The sequence below is a fragment of the Schistocerca americana genome, chromosome 7 (genome assembly GCF_021461395.2).
Source record: "Schistocerca americana isolate TAMUIC-IGC-003095 chromosome 7, iqSchAmer2.1, whole genome shotgun sequence".
Lineage (NCBI taxonomy): Eukaryota > Metazoa > Arthropoda > Insecta > Orthoptera > Acrididae > Schistocerca > Schistocerca americana.
The window spans coordinates 171,957,910-171,979,856 of record NC_060125.1 but is presented as its reverse complement, the minus strand read 5'-3'; the positions used below and the strand labels follow the sequence as shown (position 1 = coordinate 171,979,856).

The 21,947-nt window shown below is 44.1% G+C and overlaps 1 protein-coding gene across 1 annotated transcript in view; it reads right to left on the bottom strand.

The window, feature by feature from the left end:
• Positions 1–21,947, bottom strand: part of LOC124621805 (polyamine-transporting ATPase 13A3-like) — a 376,394-nt gene that overhangs the window by 17,295 nt on the left and 337,152 nt on the right. Inside the window, exons 12-16 of the mRNA XM_047147242.1 lie at positions 20,631–20,822; positions 12,964–13,092; positions 7,601–7,754; positions 1,714–1,950; positions 302–444 (exon numbers count right to left, since the gene is read on the bottom strand). Of these exons, the coding sequence (XP_047003198.1) occupies positions 302–444; positions 1,714–1,950; positions 7,601–7,754; positions 12,964–13,092; positions 20,631–20,822 (855 nt within the window). The remainder of the gene's footprint in view (positions 1–301; positions 445–1,713; positions 1,951–7,600; positions 7,755–12,963; positions 13,093–20,630; positions 20,823–21,947) is intronic.

The following is a 21,947-nucleotide window of genomic DNA, read 5'->3' as shown; positions in this document are numbered from 1 at the left end:
CTATGGGACTTAACATCTATGGTCATCAGTCCCCTAGAACTTAGAACTACTTAAACCTAACTAACCTAAGGACAGCACACAACACCCAGCCATCACGAGGCAGAGAAAATCCCTGACCCCGCCGGGAATCGAACCCGGGAACCCGGGCGTGGGAAGCGAGAACGCTTCCGCACGACCACGAGACGCGGGCGTTTGGTCCAGTCCTGGTAGACTGTCTTGTAAACGGTTCGACGTAATTTTAGCAGTGTAGAAGGAAAGAAAAGAAAGCAGTATTAGAGGAGTGGTGGCAGGAATGACGTACCGGTGGCGCAATGGTGGACTTGGTGAAGTAGACCTGCGGTGCTGACGTGGGCAGCTCCCGGGCAGTTACCTCCACGATGGTCTCGTGCGGCAGCACGATGCCGCTCTCACGGGCCACGCTCGATGCCGTCTGGATGTTGTCTCCTGCAATATGTCAGCAGAGCACCGTCACTCACACATCAGTCTCTCTACTATAACATTGACTTCACATAACATTAAATGCTAACTTGCAATAGTTTTGTATATGTATTGCCATACGATAAAAAAAAACTTTCAAGTTCATTTGCACCTCACAAGGGAACCTCCCCATCGCACCCCCCTCAGATTTAGTTATAAGTTGGCACAGTGGATAGGCCTTGAAAAACTGAACACAGATCAATTGAGAAAACAGGAAGAAGTTGTGTGGAACTGTGAAAAAATAAGCAAAATATACAAACTGAGTAGTTCATGGCAACATATGCAACATCAAGGACAATATGATCGCAGCAGCGCAATGGTCTCGTGGTAACGTGAGCAGCTGCGGAACGGAAGGTCCTTGGTTCAAATCTTACATTGAGTGAAATTTTTTTTTTTTTTTCAGTTTATGTGACAAACTCTTACGTTTTCATCACTTTTTTGGGAGTGATTATCACATCCACTAGAAAACCTAAATCGGGCAAGGTAGAAGAATCGCCAAGTGTACAAGTTAGGTGGGTCGACAACATATTCCTGTCATGTGGTGCACATGCCGTCACCAGTGTCGTATAGAATATATCACATGTGTTTTCCTGTGGAGGAATCGGATGACCTATGACCTTACGATCAAATGTTTTCGGTTCCCATTGGAGAGGCACGTGCTTTCGTCTACTAATCGCACGGTTTTGCGATGCGGTCGCAAAACACAGACACTAAACTTAGTACAGTGAACAGAGACGTCAATGAACGAACGGACAGATAATAACTATGCAAAAATAAATAAAGTAAAATTTTCACTCCAGGGAAGACTTCAACCAAGGACCTCTCGTTCTGCAGCTGCTCACGCTACCACGGGACCACGGCGCTCCTGAGCTCACATTGTGCATGATGTTGCCTATGTGGCCCATGGACTACTCAGTTTGTATATTTTGCTTATTTTTTTCACAGTTCCACACAACTTCTTCCCGTTTTCTCAATTGATCTGTGTTCAGTTTATCAAGGCCTACCCACTGTGCCAACTTATAACTAAATCTGAGGAGGGTGCGATGGGGAGGTTCCCTTGTCAGACTGCAATGACGCATCATGGACCAGACAGTGCTCTGGGTTTTGCGATGGCGGGGCAGGAGAGAGACAGCGTTAACAAGAGGCAATTTTTCGAAGAAAAAATTGATTCTTATAGTCAGTAAACCACGGTAGCGGCTGTGCTAGAGTAGAAGGGTGCTGGGCTGCGGCACGTGCCTGTGATCATGACGATCTTGAAGCGCGCCGCGGTCAGCTCGGCGATGACGGGTGTGGTCTGTGGCTTGAGGCGGTTCTCCAGGATGACGATGCCCAGGAAGCGCAGGTCGCGCTCCGCGTCCTCTCGCGCCAGCTTCTGCAGGTTGGTTGAGCGAGCCAGTCGCCGGTGGCCCATGGCGATCACGCGGTAGCCCTTGCTGGTGTACTCGTGCAGCGTCTCGTTCAGGTCGGTCGGCACTGGCGGCAAAATGAGCAAGCTCTTATCAAGATGCAGGGGAAATGTAGACCAATGCATCGACTCAATCCTCTGCGACAGTCCTTTTGTCGCCCATCCTATTCTACGTCTTCACCGATATATGCATCTACACCTATATAATCTCCATCTACATCTACATAATCTGCATCTGCTTCTAGAATTATACAGGGTGATTCAAAAAGAATACCACAACTTTAAAAAGGTGTATTTAATGAAAGAATCATAATATAACCTTCTGTTATACATCATTACAAAGAGTATTTAAAAAGGTTTTTTTTCACTCAAAAACAAGTTCAGAGATGTTCAATATGGCCCCCTCCAGACACACGAGCAATATCAACCCGATACTCCAACTCGTTCCACACTCTCTGTAGCATATCAGGCGTAACAGTTTGGATAGCTGCTGTTATTTCTCGTTTCAAATCATCAATGGTGGCTGGGAGAGATGGCCGAAACACCATATCCTTAACATACCCCCATAAGAAAAAATCGCAGGGGGTAATATCAGGGCTTCTTGGAGGCCAGTGATGACGTGCTCTGTCACGGGCTGCCTGGCGGCCGATCCATCGTCTCGGGTAGTTGACGTTCAGGTAGTTACGGACAGATAAGTGCCAATGTGGTGGCGCTCCATCCTGCTGAAATATGAATTGTTGTGCTTCTTGTTCGAGCTGAGGGAACAGCCAATTCTCTAACATCTCCAGATACTGTACTCCAGTTACAGTAGCACCTTCGAAGAAAAAGGGACCAAAAACTTTATTGGCTGAAATGGCGAACAAATATACAACTAAATGAAACTTTATAGCTCCCTTAATTCGCCGACAGATAGTGCTTAGGTCTGCCTTTTGTCGTTGCAGAGTTTTAAATTCCTAAAGTTGTGGTATTCTTTTTGAATCACCCTGTATAAATTGCATCTACATCATCTGCATCTGCATAGTATGAAACTGTGTGTACAAATGTACATCTGCATCTGGGACACCTAAAGCTACATAATCTGCGTCTGCACCACTAACACCTGCACTGATAACACATCTATATCTATACCATATGCATCTGCATCATCTGGATTAGCATCTGCATGAACATAATCTTCATCTGCATCTAGGACATCTACATAATCTGTATATCTTCTAGGACATCTACACAGTCTACATCTGCATCATGTGCACCTACAGCATGTCCACATCTACAATATACATCTTTAGAACAGGCGTCTATATCGTCTGCCTCTACAGCTACATTTAGATGTACGTACCCATCTGCATCTACAGTTACAACTGCATGTGCATCTGCACCAAAATCTAAACATGCATTTAAATCTGGATCTGCATCTGTATCTAGATCTGCATCTACATAAATTACAGTTTCTGCGTCCTCACTTGTAAAACTATGTTTAAACTTTAAGCTGCATGTACACTGCTGGCCACCGTAAATGCAACACCCTGAAGGAAGCATACGAATCAAGTGAAATTTACACCATGGGTTTGCAGCGATGAGATATGCAACTGATTAGAATTTCAGCGCAGACGCACATCACGTGCGCCTGTGGGGCCACCTCGTAGCGCCATTTAAGGCTTGGCGATTTCGACGAGTGTACGTTCGGCACGTGTGTTTACTTTGTGGTGGTTTCACAAGACGATCAGTTATGCCTCGTAGACAACAGCGAACATCGTTTGATCAAGTATCCGAGTTCGACAGAGGAAGGATAGTGGCTTACCGAGATTGTGGATTATCACACAGAGGAATCGCTAGTCGTGTTGGACGAAACCAAACAACTGCAATGCGGATATGTGACCGTTGGATGCAGGAGGGTACGACGGACCGACGTGGTCGATCGCATTCACCTCGGTGCACCACTGCACGTGCTGATAGGCAAATTGTGCGCATGGCAGTGACGGATCGCTCAGTGACATCCCGAACCATAGCACAGCACATTGCGTCTGTAACGCATCATCCAGTGTCTGCGCGTACCATTCGACGCCGTTTACAGCAGTGTGGTCTGTCCGCAAGACGTCCATTGCTTCGTCTACCATTGACGCAGAACCACAGACGTCTCCGTCACCAATGGTGTGATGACAGACGGATGTGGACGGCAGAATGGAATGACGTTGTCTTTACTGACGAGGCACGCTTCTGTCTGCAGCACCACGATGGTCGGATTCGAGTGTGGAGACACCGTGGAGAGAGGATGCTGGACAGCTGCATTATGCACCGCCACACTGGTCTTGCGCCGGGTATTATGGTATGGGGCGGTATTGGATATTACTCTCGCACGCCTGTAGTACGCATTGCCGGTACTTTAAATGGCCGGCGCTACATATCCGAGGTGCTGGAGCCAGTTGTCCTTCCTTACCTTCAGGGCTCGGCCACAGCCATATTTCAACAGGATAATGCGCGACCACACGTGGCACGCATGCTCCAAAGGTTCTTCGTCAATAACCGATTGAATTGCTTCCCTGGCCGGCTCGCTCTCCGGATCTTTCGCCGATAGAAAACATGTGGTCCATGGTTGCTCAACGAGTGACCCAGATTACATCCCCAGCTGCCACACCAGATGATCTTTGGCAACGTGTGGAAGCTGCTTGGGCTGCTGTACCCCAGGGACACATCCAACGTCTCTTTGACTCAATGCCGAGACGTGTGGCAGCGGTGATCTCCAACAATGACGGCTACTCTGGCTACTGATTCTGGCAGGAACCACATGTCACAGACGTCTGTAAACGTAATCATTTGATACTTGGTCAACATGTTATCTACAAAATAAATTTTGTTGTGCTACCTCTTGTCTTTCTTGGTGTTGCATTTACGGTGGCCAGCAGTGTACTTCAATATGTACATTCCGCAAGCCACCTTACGGTACAGTGTAGATGGTAGTGCTGGTATCCCTGTCGTGTCCCACTTACATATCTCTTTTGTCAATGGAGCGTGGGAAGAAAGATTGTCGGTAAGCTACTAAATTATTTTCTCGTCATGATCTTTTCGCGAGATGTATTTGGGAGCAAGTAATATTGTCGCAGAAGAAGCTACGTAGCACAGTCACCGTGGTGTACTGGTTATGATACTAGACTGTTGCATGGAAGGTCCTAAATTGAAAACTCAACTGTAAAATTTTTATTTCTATATTCGGTTCGAGTACATTCTACAGTATCCACAAATATCAAGAATCATTGTACTGGAATGTTCTGTATCTGTATATACACCGTATGTGTTCCGGCCGAAGGCAGTTTTCTCCGCGCTCTTGTACGTGCAAGTGCTGAATAAACTTTCGTTAAGTGAAGTTAGTGTTCGTCATTCAACTAATTACACGTTCTTCTGCGTGAAAATACGTTGCCTGAGTCTTCTTGGAACTTCTGCTCTCATAATTTAATACGAAACACGTGGCTCTTCTTCGGATCATTTCTAACTTCAGTTCTGACAATTGGAATGAAAGTATCCACATGTGTATTAAGTCAAATGAATATGCGAGTATTTGTAAACACTGCTAAACACAAAATAACTTTATTTGAACAGCGAATTATGCCATTTCGGATCCTGTGGATGCACCGTATACTACTTCCTTTGTCACAGCGCCAACATACGAATTTTTAAACGGTTTCTTAAAGTAGGGTAGCAGCTCTATAAATCGCCCCCCCCCCCCCCCCAAAAAAAAATGATACACTGTAACATGGTAACATCGCAACACTTAATTGAAGAACGCTACGCAATATGAACACTACAGGTCAGTAACCAAATTTTAAAAAAGCTGTCTGTGCTGCAGTGTCTTTTCTGAAATATGTCTGGAGTATACCGTTACATCTAAGAGAAACATCGAAAATATGCAGCACAGATAAGACGACAACAGAAGGTTTTGAAATATGTTAGCATAGTACGAGGGCAGTTCAATAAGTAATGCAACACATTTTTTTTCTCGGCCAATTTTGGTTGAAAAAACCGGAAATTTCTTGTGGAATATTTTCAAACAGTCCCGCTTCGTCTCGTATAGTTTCATTGATTTCCGACAGGTGGCAGCGCTGTACGGAGCTGTTAAAATGGCGTCTGTAACGGATGTGCGTTGCAAACAACGGGCAGTGATCGAGTTTCTTTTGGCGGAAAACCAGGGCATCTCAGATATTCATAGGCGCTTGCAGAATGTCTACGATGCTCTAGCAGTGGACAAAAGCACGGTGAGTCGTTGGGCAAAGCGTGTGTCATCATCGCCGCAAGGTCAAGCAAGCCTGTCTGATCTCCCGCGTGCGGGCCGGCCGTGCACAGCTGTGACTCCTGCAATGGCGGAGCGTGCGAACACACTCGTTCGAGATGATCGACGGATCACCATCAAACAACTCAGTGCTCAACTTGACATCTCTGTTGGTAGTGCTGTCACAATTGTTCACCAGTTGGGATATTCAAAGGTTTGTTCCCGCTGGGTCCCTCGTTGTCTAACCGAACACCATAAAGAGCAAAGGAGAACCATCTGTGCGGAATTGCTTGCTCGTCATGTGGCTGAGGGTGACAATTTCTTGTCAAAGATTGTTACAGGCGATGATACATGGGTTCATCACTTCGAAACCTGAAACAAAACGGCAATCAATGGAGTGGCGCCACACCCACTCCCCTACCAAGAAAAAGTTTAAAGCCATACCCTCAGCCGGTAAAGTCATGGTTACAGTCTTCTGGGACGCTGAAGGGGTTATTCTGTTCGATGTCCTTCCCCATGGTCAAACGATCAACTCTGAAGTGTATTGTGCTACTCTTCAGAAATTGAAGAAACGACTTCAGTGTGTTCGTAGGCACAAAAATCTGAACGAACTTCTCCTTCTTCATGACAACGCAAGACCTCACACAAGTCTTCGCACCCGAGAGGAGCTCACAAAACTTCAGTGGACTGTTCTTCCTCATGCACCCTACAGCCCCGATCTCGCACCGTCGGATTTCCATATGTTTGGCCCAATGAAGGACGCAATCCGTGGGAGGCACTACGCGGATGATGAAGAAGTTATTGATGCAGTACGACGTTGGCTCCGACATCGACCAGTGGAATGGTACCGTGCAGGCATACAGGCCCTCATTTCAAGGTGGCGTAAGGCCGTAGCATTGAATGGAGATCACGTTGAAAAATAGTGTTGTGTAGCTAAAAGATTGGGGAATAACCTGGTGTATTTTAATGCTGAATAAAACAACCCCTGTTTCAGAAAAAAAAATGTGTTGCACTACTTATTGAACTGCCCTCGTATAACGCTCATGGTTGGCTGGACTGATCAGATAACTTGTGAAGAGATATTGAACTGATTTGGGGATAAAAGAAAATTTGGACATGACACAGAAACACCTCCTGAGGCATCAAGGACTTGTCAATTTCGTAATAGAAGGAAATGGAGGGATACATATTGCACAGAAAGATCAGGGAATGAATACTTTAACTGGGATAAAGCGGGTGTATGTTGGAATTATTATGTAGAGATGAAGACACCTGCACAGAATTGACTGTCGTGTAGGACTGCATCAAAACAGCCTTCAGACTGAAGACTAATAGTAACAGCATGAACATTATTACACTTTTTGCTTAATGATATCACGTGTTAACTACCACACAGCAATGGAAATAGGAAATAGGTATAGCGCGCAGCATATCTGCATACGGCGGAAACACCTCACCTGTGCTGGGATCGGATAGCGAGGTGATCATCTCTGGGGATCCCTTGCAGTACATGTCGTAGTCCTGGACTCCAGCAGTGATTGTGACGACACTCATGCGCTGCAGTCTGGAGGAAAACTGGAACTGGTGCACTATCGAGATCTCCTTGGGGTCCTGGAAGCAAACATTGGGTCATAAACAGGCCGCTTGTACATACACGGTTATCCGTGTTGTGCAACTAAAAAAGTTACGCGACGCAGTTCTCATTATGAGATGGTAACACAGATGATCGTTCGTGTACTGTGATCAGAATCATTTGCACCACTGCTTGCACCAAAAAATAAAGGCGTTTGTCTGGATTGTGTGGCGTAACGACATCAAACTACCTAATTAGACAATAAACATTGAATTTTTTTAAATATATTGTGTTTTTAAATGTCGATAATATGACAATCAATGACTGGTAGATGAAACCGGCGAAGCCGTGTTATTATCTTTGTTTTTAAAAATCTGAAAGCTGTATGAATAAGTATAAATAAACAGTTGTTAATAATTGTAAAACTAATTTAGTAATTGTAATGAGCGTACACCTCGCTAGGAACTTTTATTATGCTGAATGAGGGTCTGCAACGGTACGCCAATTAAACTGGGCGAACTACATCGTCTTTCATCCTGATGAGTTTGTTTGGATGACCCTGGCGCACAACAAAGATTCAGTGTCGTTCCTGTAATAAGTTCTGATTACGGAAAGTATTTTTGACTTTGAGTGAGTCTGTTTATTAGAAACTGAAGTCGTGTGAATGACGCTTTCAAGTGTACAACAAAATGTGCGTTTACGTGTGACAAAATCTAAATAAAATCGTCTACAAAATAGTGTAGCAATTTACACAATAATTGTAAGTCGTATCTAAAATTTAACAGTCGCAGATGCAAGGATTTTTGGACGCATTTTGTGATCAAATAATTACAACACAATGACTTCAAGAAAAATGTCTCTGGCTGGCAGTTGGCGAACCACTATTAAACGACAGTATTTGAGACGTAAAGAAATTGTGTAACATATTCGCCACCAACAAAAACATCTGCTACGAGGCAAGAACCACTCGTAATTTAATAATTAGTCGTGCATAAGGGAGAAACAGTCACTTCATTGCAACTATTCTACGTTTGGAATTTTGAACACTATAATAACTTAAATTTTGTACTCACGTTTTACTCCTATCTAAGAACATTTAAAACTGCTTTCCCTTTTGTGATATTGAAAAGAGTTAGTTTATATCTAAGATATCATTTCACTAAATGCATAAATTTGAAACGACAATGTCAAACTGTCGTCATATTTTAGTAAATTATTAGTGAAGATAACTGCAGCTAATCCAGATATTGGTACTGGTCTTGTCGCCTTTCTTTTGAACTTGGAACGGTTAAAGTCACAGTAATATTTAACATAAGTTATTTTCAATAATTAAAGTAAATTTCAAAATGATAGCCAGAATGCTATGCAGTCAAAGTATCTCATCCTGACGCTGATCATTCACTGTTGGTTTGGTGGATATCGCTAAGTATGAAAACGATACTGACGATAGGCGGTGAAGTTTGTAAGTAGGCTGTTTAGGTTTTCATTTTGGTGACGTCACGTAGCGCTCTGTATGAAAATCACTGACTGTGCTGTGTGCAGTCTGTGGCTGGTTTGCATTGTTCGAATTTGCTATTGTAGTGTTGGGCAGTTGGCTGTTAACAGCGCGCAGCGTTGCGCAGTTGGAGGTGAGGCGCCAGCAGTGGTGGATGTGGGGAGAGAGATGGCGGAGTTTTGAGAGCGGATGATCTGGACGTGTGTCCATCAGAGAGAGTAAATTTGTAAGACTGGATGTCATGAACTGATACATATATTATGACTTTTGAACACTATTAATGTAAATACATTGTTTGTTCTCTTTCAAAATCTCTCATTTGCTAACTATGCCTACCAGTAGTTAGTGACTTCAGTAGTCAGACTCTTTATTTAGCTGGCAGTATTGGCGCTCGGTGTATTGCAGTAGTTCGAATAACGAAGATTCTTGTGAGGTAAGTGATTCGTGAAAGGTATAGGTTATTGTTAGTCAGGGTCATTCTTTTGTAGGGATTATTGAAAGTCAGATTGCGTTGCGCTAAAAATAATGTGTGTCAGTTTAGTGATGAGCAGAATAAGTAAAGATAGAAATGTCTGAGTACGTTCAGTTTTGCTCAGCTGTTTGAAAATCAAAGAATGTAAGAGGTTTATCAACACAGTCATTTATAAATTTTTGTAAGGGGACGTTTCAAGTTTTCTGACTGATCTGATGCGACCCGCAATGAATTTCTCTCCTGTGGCAACCTCTTCGTCTCAGCGTAGGGGGGGAAAAAAAAGGTTCAAATGGCTTTGAGCACTATGGGACTTAACTTCTGACGTCACCAGTCCCCTAGAACTTAGAACTACTTAAACCTAACTAACCTAAGGACACCACACACATCCATGCCCGAGGCAGGATTCGAACCTGCGATCGTAGCGGTCGCGCGGTTCCAGACTGTAGCGCCTAGAACCGCTTGGCCACCTCGGCCGGCTCAGCGTAGCACTTGCAACCCACATCCTCAATTATTTGCTGGATGTAGTCCAATTTATTTTTCCCTATACAGTTTTTACCTTCTAAAACTCCCTCTAGCACCATGGTGGCTATTCCCTGATGTCTTAACAGATGTCCTATCATCCTGTTCCTTCTTCTCGTCAGTGTTTTCCCTGTATTCTTTTCCTCGTCGATTCTCCGGAGAACCTCCTCATTTCCTACCTTATCAGTCAATCTAATTTTCAACATAAACATCTCAAATGCTTCGAATCTCTTCTTCTCTGGTTTTCCCACAGTCCATGTTCCACTACCGTGCAACACTGTGTTCCAAACGTACACTCTCAAAAATTTCTTCCTGCTCCACCTTACGCTTTGAAATTAAACAGACGATTGTCTTTCATAAAAAATTCAGTACAGGCTTAGACGTGGTCATGTGATTTTCCCGTAACTTGTTTGCGTAAATTTTTCGATTTATTCGGAAGTCAAGGTGACGAACCACGGCCACGCATGGAGTAGCAAGAGGAAACACTAGATTTGGTACAGGGAGACCCGTGGCAGATACGTTACTTAAATGTCTGACAGTATAAAGATGTGAGGTTATAAGTATTGTATAGAAGTGAAAAATGGAAAATGAGCAGTTCACACAAGGTAAGAATGTAGTGCTATAGAAAATTGCAGTTGATGGGTAGATCTAGTAACTAATTACGAAGTTTCCAGAATGAGATTTACACTCTGCAGCGGAGTGTGCGCTGATATGAAACTTCCCGGCAGATTAAAACTGTGTGCTGGATCGATACTCGAACTCTGGACCTCTGCCTTTCGCGGGCAAGTGCTCTACCAACTGAGCTACCCAAGCACGAATCACGACCCGTCCCCACAGCTTTACTTCTGCCAGTGCCTCGCCTCCTACCTTCCAAACTTTACAGAAGCTCTTCTGCGAACCTTGCAGAACTAGCACTCCTGAAAGAAAGGATATTGCGGAGACATGGCTTAGCCACAGCCTGGGGGATGTTTCCAGAATGAAATTTTCACTCTGCAGCGGAGTGTGCGCTGATATGAAACTTCCTGGCAGATTAAAACTGTGTGCCGGACCGAGACTCGAACTCGGGACACAGTTTTAATTAGGAAGTACTGAATCGAATTAGGGGAACCAGAAATTTGTAATATAACTTGACTAAAAGAGACTGGTTGATAGGACGCATACTGAGGCGTCATGAAATATTCTGTTTGGTAATCGAGGGAAGTGTATGTGCTTGTATAGGGTGGGGGAGGGGGGATGTTAAAAACTTTAGAGGAAGACCAAGGTATGAATTACAGCATTCTTCTCTTGGTATCCCTCTCCCTGGTTCAAATGGATGTAGATTGCTATAGTTATGCGGAAATGAAAAGGCTTGCACAGGATAGGGTGTTGAGAGGTGCATTAAACCAGTATTCGGACTGAAGATGAGCAACACCATCCTAAAACACAGAAATGTTACAAGCCACGTCTGTGTCTGAGGCACTATAGTTCAATTCTTTTATCTTGGCGGCTCGCGCATGCCCGCCCAGACGCGGGAGATTGCTGCGTTGCCAGTTGCACGCGCCAAGAGAAGCAGCGCCATAGTGTAGTATAGTTCGCAAACTTACGTATCGGGGGGAGCGCGCAGTTTATGAAGTAAAGCCACCGCGGCCGCATTAAGCCTTTCGCTGCTACAGAGACGTGCTCCCCGCATTCTGCGCTATGCGCGATTTTGTCATTACTGCACTGCTCGCCTTCGCAGACACATGGTATTCAGACTGCTTTGACACACTTATCATTCGATTTCACAGAAACTATTCGGCCCAAAAATTTGATTTTTACACATCTTCTTGACTGGTACCTTCCCCCCATAAATGACTTAATTTTGTTTAGATGTTCAAAGCAGTTATTGTGCAGCATTAAATGTAGTAAACCATTGCACGAAATTTTGAAGAGTTTGCAGAGGTAAAAGTCCACAGCGTATACTTTCTGTATGGTCGATTTTAATTGCCACTAGACATTTCAAAAAATTACATTCAAACGAATAAAATTCATGAAGTAAGACACTTCGATATTGTTTTAAAATAAAGAAAATATTTAGTATCGAACAAGATTTGAACTCGGAATCTTTCACATAGTCCTGGAGGACTTTAAAGTATCACGCAAAATACCGACAAACACCGTTGGTATGACTGTGAATTACTCACGTTTCGTCGAAGTACAGTAGGAAATAAACAATTACCGCTGTTCTTTATTGCGAAAAAGCGGTTAGTGAAAATGATTTTCCTTGCTATTGCCTGAATTAAGAGGCTTATTGCTTGTTTGGTTTAATTAATTAATAGAATATGAAGCAATTAGTATAAAGAATGCTTTTTCCAAGTTTTCTTTTACAGAAAGTCTGCTATCAAGACATTACTTTTGTTCAATTACTTTATTTATGACTGAACGTTTCTAAAACTGAAGACACTCGTCCGTGCTCTGCACTGTAGTCGAGCTGTGGCAACGTCGTTCTCTGTTCATTGGCTGACTGTGTTTTGTGACTTCGGTGGGCGGAACGAACCTAAACTCGGCCGCCGTCGTAAATGTCAGGCACTGTAGTCATCATGCAGGGATGGTCTTTTCAACGACTGGACACCTTTCAAGCTGAGGGGAAGAAAACTGACTTTCAAACACTATGGGGCAATGGCATGTACTCAGCTGGGTAAAGTGTTTTGAAGAACTCCGCTGTAATACACGTGGTCCAGGACAATATGCAGGAATGTGCTGCACCATGGTTACTGGGGGATGAATTCTTATGCAGGCTTACCTGGCTCTCTCCTGGAGGCGGTCTCACGACCGTCGGCAGGTTCTCCTCGTCCTCGTCGTCTTCCTCACATTCCCCGTCCGCCACGTCCTCTTCTTCTTCCACTAGCTCCCACTTCGTGAACTCGAACATCTGCAAGTACCAAGTGAGTCATGCCAACAAGTGTGCAAGCAGGTGAAGACAGAAGCGTAACGGCGTCCACGGCATAGTAGTGTGTGGGATGAACAGCAGAAAATGTGCAATCGCTTCCATATAAAAATACACTTCCAAAGCTGTAACTACCCGAGTCAACTCCACAGGATAGATGTCAGATACCTGCTAAATCGTTTGTGCCACATTTTTGGTGTGTGCGGTATTGTGGCCAACAAATGACTTTGTTTAGTTTCTCATGGTCCGGGTTAGTTATTGACTGCAGTTTACACAAGACATCGGATGATAGCTAGAGTAAACCATCGACTACCCGTATTACCAGTGCCAGCATCAAGACTGAAATTTACTCGACATCCACGGAAAAATATAGGTCCATTCAATATAACACAAGACCTGGCATTGTGGAATAGATGCTAAATCCCAATCTAGACCTAGTTATGTATATAGTAATTTGCCTTTTACATTGTATACTCTCTCATGTCGAAAAGTTAGTAATGATGAAAAAATACACGTACGGATGAAAGGACTTGGTGTACTTGCTGAAAATGTAACTCTAACTGGTGATGTAACTCTGTACTATAATTATTAATAAAGTGTGAACTGTAGCGTCAGCCATTAACCGGACAAGGGTACATCTCGAACCAGGGGCTCAAGGATGCAATAGTTTTAAAAAATTAACAAAGCACAGTGCCGCACTGCCCGCTGGGCGCCTAGCCGGCTGGTTACGCAACCCGCTTGGCTGTAGAGAAGCATTCTCACATCGAACAATGGCAAGGGTAAACCATCCACTTCCAGTATTCCCTGTGCCAGCATCGAGACTAAAATTAACTCGGCATCCACGGAGAAATATAGGTCCATTCAATATAACAGATTGAGCTGTTCCATTTGTGCCAAGTTTGTTTTCGAGGCTTATAATATGTTTGTAGACAGGCATGCGGTGGCGGCGTTGACGGTAGACACGTCGACGAGGCATAGTGCTTCATTGCTGTTGCAGATAGAGCTCACAGCGGAATGGTTCCGCTGGCTTTTTTTTTTTTTTTCTTTTTCTTTATTGTTATTTTCAAACCCGTACAAACAGGCAGGCTGTCAGCAGCATGGTACGCCGCTCTTCAGCCGTAGAGGAGATAAAGAAAGAACAGAAAGAATACACAAATGTGACACAACGGTGGGTAATAAAAAGTAGACACATAAAGACAAACACGGAGCCGTTCACACTCGACGATAAATCACTACAAACTGTTGTCACGACGCACTAACACTGAAGATGGCGATGGCACAGGTGAACGATGGAGTATGACGGAAACACTGAACACGAAACACGACGGCACTCACGAGACACTGATGGCGATGATCTCCGGCGCGCGAATGTCCACTCAGCGTGTACGACTCCGGGGACCTGCCAAGAGAGGAGGTGGAGGAGGAGGAAGGGGAAATGGGAGAGGGGAGAGCAGAGATGCCATGGGCAAAGGAGAGAGGGGGAGGGAGGAAGGGGGAGGGAAGCCCAGAGGAGAGGGTAGGAGGGAGGGGGGAAAGGAAAGAGAAGGGAAGGGAAAGGGGGGAGGGAGGGTGCCTGAAGGAAAGGACACAGGAGGTGGGGGGGGAGGATCAAAGTTGATAGGAGGGGTAGATGCAGGGGAGGAGGACATCATCAGGGAGGGGGAGCTGGCGGAAGCCACCTTGGGAGAGGGTAAGGAGGGTGGAGAGATGGAGACCGGGTGGGACGTGGGAATACAGGCGCGGCAGCGGGCGGGGGTGGGAGAGGATCAGGGACACGAGCGGGTGAGGAGGATCAAGTTTACGGGAGGTGTACAGGATCCGTATCCTTTCAAGGAAAAGGAGGAGGTGTTCCGCTGGCGTGCACTGCCCGCTTATATAGAGAGCGAACGACCTTGGTTACGTAAGCGCGCCGATAAGGGACTTAGACTCTGCAGGCACCAGCACAATTGCAATTTCAAGTGGAACTGCTAAAGATTCTGCTTCAGCACAAGCCAGACTTTAAAATCCTCCGACATGTCTGTCATTGTCGAAAATAGGCCTTTTCACGATGTAAACAACTTTCACGTAAATCGCTGCAAATCAGTGTTCTTGCACACTGTTCATATGTAAACTACGGCCGTTGCCGCGAAACTGCATTTGTGCTACAAATAATTCCTACAGTAAACGGCGAATATGAGTCCTTTCAAGGATGCCTTTGTGCGAGAAACTAAGCAAACTGTAACGACACTATGCTCACATCATAAAATGCGACAATTCACGGAACCATCATCGACTTTTTAAGCGATTGTAATCCGTAAATGTAATTGTGTATCTGTTCCTAAGAAGAGCTACTGTAAAATATCATGTACTGCGAGATGATAGTATCATACCTACGTATTGCTTAACCAGATCAAGTTACAATTTCAGTTCAGAAAAAAATGTGTATTTTTACAGCTCGTTGCCTATTTCCCCCTTCAGTAATAAAAAAAAAAACTGTATCTGTTGCGGCTGCCATTATGTTTTATTGTAATGCTATGTTTTTACGGCCGGCCGTTGTGGCTGAGCGGTTCTAGGCGCTTCAGTCCGCAACCGCACAGCTGCTACGGTCGCAGATTCGAATCCTGCCTCGGGCATGGATGTGTGTGACGTCCTTAGGTTAGTTAGGTTTAAGTAGTTCTAAGTCTAGTGGACTGATGATCTCAGATGTAAAGTCCCATAATGCTCAGAGCCATTTGAACCATTTTATGTTTTTGCATCATAATGTGTTATGTTATTACGTAATTTTCTGTAGTCATACGATTTATTCGCAGTTTTCATTTGGAAATGATAGATGAAATTGCAATCGATGATTGGAAAGAGAGCTAATTGCTACCTTTGCTCTTCAGAAACAATTATAATGGCATAATATTCTAGTTAAAAATGGTTCAAATCTCTCTAAGCACTATGGGACTTAACATCTGAGATCATCAGTCCCCTAGACTTAGAACTGCTTAAACCTAACTAATCTAAGGACATCACACACATCCATGCCCGAGGCAGGATTCGCAACTGCGACCGTAGCAGCCACGTGGTTCCGGACTGAAGCGGCTAGAACCGCTCGACCACAGCGGCCGGCTAATATTATAGTTTTTAAGTGAACAAAACACATAGATAACAAGACTAATTTTAAAAACCACAAAACAGAACTATATGATACAATCTCGCAAATATAATAAGAGCTTGATTTGTGACATTACCGGTACCTCTGGTGAAAAAAAAAAAAAAAAAATCAGAGCTGCAGTTTTTGAAACGTGGTATGTTAAAACTTTATTTTTTACCAGTAGAAATGCATTCGAACTTTTAAAATGCGCAGAAAAGCGTTAAAATAACGTTTTAAGAAGTCTAAATTTTAAAACCGCCATCCCCTGAAGCTCACAGTACCGGAACCTCTCTTTGTACAAATCAAGCTACATGTATGCAGAGTGGTTCAAAAAGAAAGAACAAATTTCTGTTGTTTTTTACAGACAAACCATGAAAGAAACATATTACGAATGTCTCTGGACAGATTATGGCTCAAAGTTTTATGTTCGCACTGACAGTATATCATACACTCAACATGACCACCGTGCGTTTCTTGAGAAACATCGAAACGGCATTCCATTTCATTCCACACACAAACCAACTGGTCCCTGTTTATTTACTCCCCATTACGACCCATGTCGAGGGTCACGTCACCGAAAATTTGCGGTCCACCAGCTAGTGGAATGGCGTGGATCTACCGTGAAAGTCGGCTTTCAACTCCTCTCTCTCTCTCTCTTTGGCTGCTGTATGATGTTGTCCACAGTGGTATGGCGTTGCCCACAAGACTTCATGTAAGGCGAGCGCAGAGACCAAGACTCTGTCTTTCATGGACCCCCCACAAAAAGTCACAAAGTGTGAAGTCTTGTAACGTGGAAGTCCAAAAGCAGTGAACAAGATCTTGTTGTCCATCTCTTTGGGATGGTGTTAAGATAACGCCGCACCTCGAGATGAAAGTGAGGCGGGGCGCAGTCATGCATAAAAATGGAATCATTGGACTCTTCGTGAAGTTGAGGAAACAACGAAATTTTGCAGCATGCCCATGTATGAGAAACAACGAATTTTGCAGCATGTCCAGGTATTCCTGTCATTGTTTTCTCCGCAAAAAAGAGAGGTACATGAACTTTGTGAGCATGAAAATGGAAATGCCGTGTGGCTGGGGCCTCCCGTCATGTAGACATTTCGCCTGGTGCAAGTCTTTCGAGTTGACGCCACTTCGGCGACTTGCGTGGCGATGGGGATGAAAGGATGATGATAAGGACAACACAACACCCAGTCCCTGAGCACAGTAAATCTCCGACCCAGCCGGGAATCGAACCAGGGCCGTTAGATATGACATTCCGTCATACCACTCAGCTACCAGGGGCGGACACTTCGTGAAGAGAAACGGCACAAAACACATTCAGTTTCGGTGAGTCTCTTTCATGTTCGACGACGACGCAAGGACTTTGTGACCTCATGTTCTTACAGTATGGCGGTTTACTTTACCCGACACATGAAACGTCGATTTGTCCGAAAAGATGAGTCGTTCGGAAAAAGTGTTCTCTGCCATATCCTGGAAAAATGAAATGCAAAATTCGCACCTTCTGTTGCGGTCGCCGGGACGCAACTGCTGCAGTAACTGCAACTCGTAACGCTTCATATGCAGGCGTCCAGACGTCGTTTCAGAACACGACACGTCGTTTGTTCTTTGAGGAAGTTGAAATTCCTGGTCTGCGTGTTATGGATTCCTAGGACTCCGCGAGAACGCATCTCAGATAGTTCGACATTTTCATCAGACGTGCGTAATCGGCCAGTGCTCTTACCTTTAACATGAGGCCAACTTCCGAGAATTTTGCATGCGAATCATAAATCAGCTTGCGCAGGGGTGGCTTCTTGCCAAATCGACGGCAGGAAGCACATTGTACTTGAACAATGGATTGACTTCGTGCGAATTCCAACACACAAAAAGATTTCTTTTGTAGTGCAGTCGCCATGTTGCGACAAACAACAGCGCATCTGTGTCAAAACTTTGAAGCTTCCTCCATCAGATAACATGTACAATGTGTTTTTATCCTTTACAGTTTGTCTGTAATAAATAGTTGAAATTCGTTCTTTCTTTTTGAATCTACGAGTACATGTGTACAACCGCGAGATGTGTCCAATGGAAGAGTGGAAGAGCAATAATATGTGACTTGTGAGTCCGCCTTGATGCAAAAGACTTTGTTGTTTGTTTACAAACTAGTTTCAGCGAGAAATATCGCCATCATCAGTGGGTTCCTTAAATCTAAAACATGCTGAAAATAGCGTAGTTATACAAACACTGAAACACATTATTACATTTTTACTGTTCGTTTGTTGAAATATAGTTTTCTGTGGATACTTGCATACTATCTTATTTGTTGTACGTTATTGCATGTTTTTCAGAATTGTTGTCGCTGTTTGTGGCATATTTTCTGTACTTTTTCTGTTGTTTTTCTAAGCGAACGTCATGTCATCTGCAACTGTGTGAGCGGCTGTTAGTAAAGAAATATTACAAGATGAACTGACGTATATCAGCGTTATACACTTGGGGCTGCGGTAGTGTTGTGGATTCAGCTTTGGTGTGTATTAGGCTGTTACTTGGTTTGTCGTGTACGCACGTTCATTGGAGGGCGTGCAGTTAATTCTATAGACAGAAAAGCAAAACTTTCGCACTTTGTTTATGATCCAAAACATTAAGCCATCTTGCTGCTCGCGTGTATCTCGAGAAATGTATCACATGTTGCGAGAAGGCTATGAAAGCTGTAGCGGGAGCTCTGACGACTTCTGTTCCTTACTTATGTCCCTGTGTGTGATGGGGGAAGTGGTTCTTTAGCGTGTGTGTGGTTTCTGCTCTATGTCTTGGGTCAGTTCTCTCAGAGCGGTAAAGTGTGTGTTGTTGCAAAGTGTTGTGTTTTTGTTTATCACGTTTTCCCCCTCCACTATAGCCTTTTGCATGTAGTAAATTTCTTTTGCTGTTGGTTGTCCGTATAGACTATTGCTGTGTTTCTGAATGTGTAGATCGCTTTCGATATTAGTGGGGTTATAGTTTTGTTCCTTAGGTGTACTGTGAAAGTTGAATGTGCGCTGTCACTCTTTAGAGCTCTCATAACCTCTGTGTATCTCGTTCGGAAATTTCTGCTTTGTTTGTCCTATGTATTGGGCCTGAAAGGAGTCACATGTGAGCTGATATATTCCAGCGCTGCTGAATTTGTCTGAGGTTCTTTTGTCTGGTCTTAGTCTTTTTTGAACGGTGTTCTTTGTTCTAAATGTTATTGGGATCCCTTGCATTTCAAGATGTTTCCAATTCTATGAGATATTTTGTTGTTGTATGTTAGAGTGCACCATCTGTCTCTTTCTTTCTGATGTGATATGATCTGCTGTGTGTTCTGCCTCTGGCTTTCAGATCCTTTGGTTGTGCTCTTGAGTGGGTGGCCGCTATTTTTATGTTCCTTTTTTACCTTGTTATTGAGTTTGTTTAAGACGTCTGCTTTGTAGTCGTTTTCAACAGCAATTTGTTTTATTATATTGAGTTCCTGTGTGTAGTTTTCTGATTTAAGAGGTGTTCTGTTTATCACGTGGAGCATGTGTGTGAAACTGGCATATTTATGCACTGTCGGGTGGCTGGATGAGCTATGAATAGCAGTGCTTGTGGACGTGGGTTTTCTGTAGATGGAGAATTCATGCTGCTAGTTGTTTCTTGTGATTGTAAGATCCAAGAAATATAGTTTCATGTTTTTTTATGTTTCCATTCTGAAGTGGATCTGTGGGTGTTCTGTGCTGATGTTACAGTGCAGTTCTTCTATCCTTTTTTGTGTTTCATCTGCAGGACAGATTACGTCATCCACATCTCGGTACCAATAGATTATACTGTACCCTTCTTGTTTTACGTTGTTATTAAATATTTCCAGAATGAGATTTTCACTCTGCAGCGGAGTGTGCGCTGATATGAAACTTCCTGTCAGATTAAAACTATGTGCGGGACCGAGACTCGAACTTGGGACCTTTGCCTTTCGCAGGCAAGTGCTCTACCAACTGAGCTAACCAGAACGACTCATGCCCCGTCCTCACAGCTTTAGTCCTGCTAGTACCTCGCCTCCTACCTTCCAAACCTTACAGAAGCTCTCCTGCGAACCTTGCCGAACTAGCACTCCTGAAAGAAAGGACATTGCGGAGACATGGCTTAGCCACAGCCTGGGGGATGTTTCCAGGATAAGATTCTCACTCTGCAGGGGAGTGTGCGCATTTATTGTGTTCTCTATATGATTCAAGAAAATGTTGGCAAAGGTTCCACTGATGGGGGACCCCTGGGTAGCCCCTCTTGTTGCAAATATAAGTTGTTGTTGAAAGTGAAGTAGTTTTGTTCTGTGATTAGCCTAAGAGTGGATGAGATTTAATTCATCTGTATGTCTGTGGGTGGAAGAGATTCACATGAATGTGAAATGGTGACTCGGAAAGCAGCAGGTGGGACAACAGCGTGCACTGACCCGGACGTCGAGCGGGTCCCCGGCGTACTCGCCGTCGATGAGGCTGAGCGAGTGGCAGCAGGCCATGCCCCTCCTCAGGGGTCCGTCGTGCAGTTCCTGTGGGTCCCTGGCTGGGGGCTGCAGAAACCGTCCCTCGGGCTTCACCTCCACGACGCCCCACATGTCCAGGCCGTCCTCCGTCAGCGTGCCCGTCTGCAACATGACACACTCTGCACGTCTACACACCACTATGCGCTGTCACTGTTACGTATAAGGATCGTCCAGTAAATATAGACGTATAATTTTTTTTCTCATAATACACAGGGTAGCGCACGAAATGTGTCACCAATTGTTTCTTTCACTATTTACGACGCACATTAGATATCCCGCTGTGCCAGCAGTGCCAGCAGAGCTTGGAAAAACAAATGAGTTACGAAATGACGTGTAATTCACGAAACTGCCGCTAGGAGACTAGTAAACAGTAGAGTTGGGCAACACGATTCTTTTTCGCAATTCGATTCCTACGATTAAATCTCACATTGCGAATCGATTCCTACGATTCGTTCACGATTCTTTCACGATTCATTCTAGTCTGCGATGGCACGATTCTTACGGAATGCAAAAAGTTCTACATCTTACTCACAGATGGCAGGACATGTCTGAAATTGTCAATGGGGTTAGAATCGAACTGTGTCATGATAAGATATGCCAGAAATAGTTTATTTATGAGTAAACATGCATATGACGTTACAAGTGTGATTCTAGATTTATACGTGTAATGCCTTAATTGATGAAAGGTCACGTTTGATTTGATTGTATCTATTGTTTTATTTCAGTATGCCAGGAAAGAGGAGTCGATTTGTGCGAAAGATGGTGCAAAATTACGCGGTATGCCAGTTTGGTTGTGTGGCTTGAACGTATCTAACCACAGACGTCTGTTTTATAGTAACAAAATCTAGCAGTGAGGCAGACGTGGTTTGGCTCATATCATCTTAATATGTTTTTCTGTGCTAAGATGTCTTCCCAAGTCCACATCACCCTTGTAATTCATAACGCAGCTGACAGCCCTCCCACAAGGCAAATTTAGCTTAACTTTCGTATCTTCTAAATACAAAGCATACGTATTTTGCTTTAAATTTGTCTGAGAACTTGCCGCTGTCACTACTATTTACGTGAGAAGACGACACCGCCAAGTGTCAGCTTGTTTTTCACGAGTAATATTACGGACCACGAACTTCGTTTGTTAGTTCCGAGCTTCCTCTGTTCACATGCATCCTCCACTTGACTGCCATCTGGCGGTCGTAATTATTCGGCACGACTCGGCATGATTCGGAAGTT